Raw genomic sequence first — 2,184 nt, forward strand, 5'->3', positions numbered from 1 at the left:
CCCGTTTTTATTTCGCTGTCCTTCTCGGCTTTCAAAGCGTTACACATGTTTAACTTCGTTCTAAACACATTTCCGCTTGTCGCTTAAATTATCTTTTTGATTACTTGAGATATGGACTAATTTAGTTGGCAGCAACACCACAAAGATTATGATTTAAATGCTCATTGACATTTATCGCTGCTCTCTGCAGGACCAGGTTCTGTAAATAGTCCACGGTTTCGCGTTGTTAAGCGCCAGGAATAATGAGTAAAATAGCAGGAAGGATTTTTCAGGTTCACTTTATTTACACAGACACAGTAGCCTTAAGTACTCAGCTTTTAGTGAATAGACACGTAATTTTTACATTGACAATATTGCAAGTCACCCGTCGTTGCGACGAAATAATAAATATTACAAAATTAAATAACTTTCTTATGTGGTGGGACTTTTTACAATTTACAACACATTAATCTATGTACAAAATATATACAATTTACATCAATCTATGTTAATTAAGGAAAATTATCACTCGTGTTAAAACCCGAATTATCCAGCATCAGCGCCCGTACTATTAGGCACTCTGGATTGATAATTCGAGTTTTGAGAAACGTTTGCTAAAATTTCAAATACTGATCAACAACCTGAAACTGTCTTTAGATAGATACACTGGCTATTTTACAAACTCTGCAAAGATGATACAACTCATCGTTAAGGAACTTTTGCATCTGCAGGAATTCAATTAATGCACAAATTTCCACATTTTACTGAAGACCAATTGGGGGCTTTAACAAAATTTTGTCAGGCAGAATGAATATGTTTTTACGGGATTAAGGAGGCAGACTACACACAGGCAAGTGCTTAAATTTTGGGCTTTTTAAAGAATTCAAAAATAAATATATATGTATAAAATAAAATAAATCGGGTGTAGTCTGCCATTGTCTGACTACCACATAATGGACTTATTTATCACCCATAACCAAATTTTTCGGACAATCATCCTCAGTGATGACGGCCTTTTTCTTGAGCACACCCAAGTCTTGAACGGTCTCTAAAAAATTCTTGTGAGCCGTTAGAATTTTCGCACTTTCCACGTCCTTTTTCAGCTCCTCCATGTCCCGTTTCAGTTTGGCCCTGCGGTTCTGAAACCACGTGATCACTTGGGCATTGGTCAGGCCCAAACTTTGCGCAATTTCGTCCCGATCGGCCGGACTGAGGTACTTTTGGTACAAGAATCGTTTCTCCAGCTCGAAGATCTGGTGATTGGTGAAGGCGGTGCGCGATTTTCGCTTCTTCTTCGGCTGCTGCCGGGAGTTGAACAGGTTGAGGTGGTTTTGGCCATCTGGAACGAAACGAAATGTGGATTAATCGCCAGTCGGAAGCATATTTCACTATCCCCATAAACCTGGCTACGATGACAATTTGTTTGAGCCCCGATATGATTTATGAGTGGTTATCAAAGGCTGGAGCGATCGGAAAAATCGCTGTCGGCACGACCTGGCAGGATTCGCTGCAATAAATGCCCGAAGACAAGAAGCAGAGATGTATGTTATTTTAAACACCGCTGTCAACTTTCGACTGCAGCTTAATTTATTAAATCAGGGGGACGGCGCGTTAAAAATAACACACGATTCAATTTCAACACGCAGCTTTTTAACTAGTTTGCCATCGCATTTTCTCCGAATGGATCCAAATGAGTATGTAATTAATTGGAATATTCGAGTCTCTGAAGATCGATGGTTAAGGGCGGTTGGGGACAATGTTTCCTCGACAAATCATGTGAAGTTAAACGGAGGCGATGGACCAGAAATTGGCCAAGTTTAGACGAAAACTTGCCTATTAAACGAACTTACTTTATTTAAAGTCGATATGGCTGTTTTTACTGAAGCGAAAAAAGCACTTCAGTCACGAAATCATTTTCAGCTCACGGACGCGAGGAATGCATAGAACTCATTCAAAAACATGTTAGAAGGTTCAGATCCGAAATAATAGACATTTTTGGCACATTTTAAGCGTTTTTTGAGAGTTCACGATCTTTAACCGACGATTTCTGCCTTATTATTGACCCAAACACTTTATAAATGCATATTTGTGACCTTCTTGCGTCGAAAGGAATCGATTGAGCTAAAAAAAACATGCATATGAAATTTTGATTTTTGGTCGAAATTTTTCCAAGGGTGGGAGTCGATTTTTTGGAAAAACTAAATT

At 38.9% G+C, this 2,184-nt stretch overlaps 1 protein-coding gene across 1 annotated transcript in view; it reads right to left on the minus strand.

Annotated features, from left to right (window-relative positions):
• Nucleotides 1-262: 262 nt before the first annotated feature.
• The window catches only part of LOC109542098 (homeobox-leucine zipper protein HAT1), a 29,803-nt gene continuing 27,881 nt past the window's right edge, over nt 263-2,184 (minus strand). The window contains exon 2 of the mRNA XM_019911156.2: nt 263-1,318. Coding sequence (XP_019766715.2) covers nt 939-1,318 — 380 coding nt within the window. The 3' untranslated portion in view covers nt 263-938. The remainder of the gene's footprint in view (nt 1,319-2,184) is intronic.

The sequence above is a fragment of the Dendroctonus ponderosae genome, unplaced genomic scaffold, assembly GCF_020466585.1.
Source record: "Dendroctonus ponderosae isolate FM_Combo_2020 unplaced genomic scaffold, Dpon_F_20191213v2 Dpon_F_20191213_5, whole genome shotgun sequence".
In the NCBI taxonomy this organism is placed as follows: domain Eukaryota; kingdom Metazoa; phylum Arthropoda; class Insecta; order Coleoptera; family Curculionidae; genus Dendroctonus; species Dendroctonus ponderosae.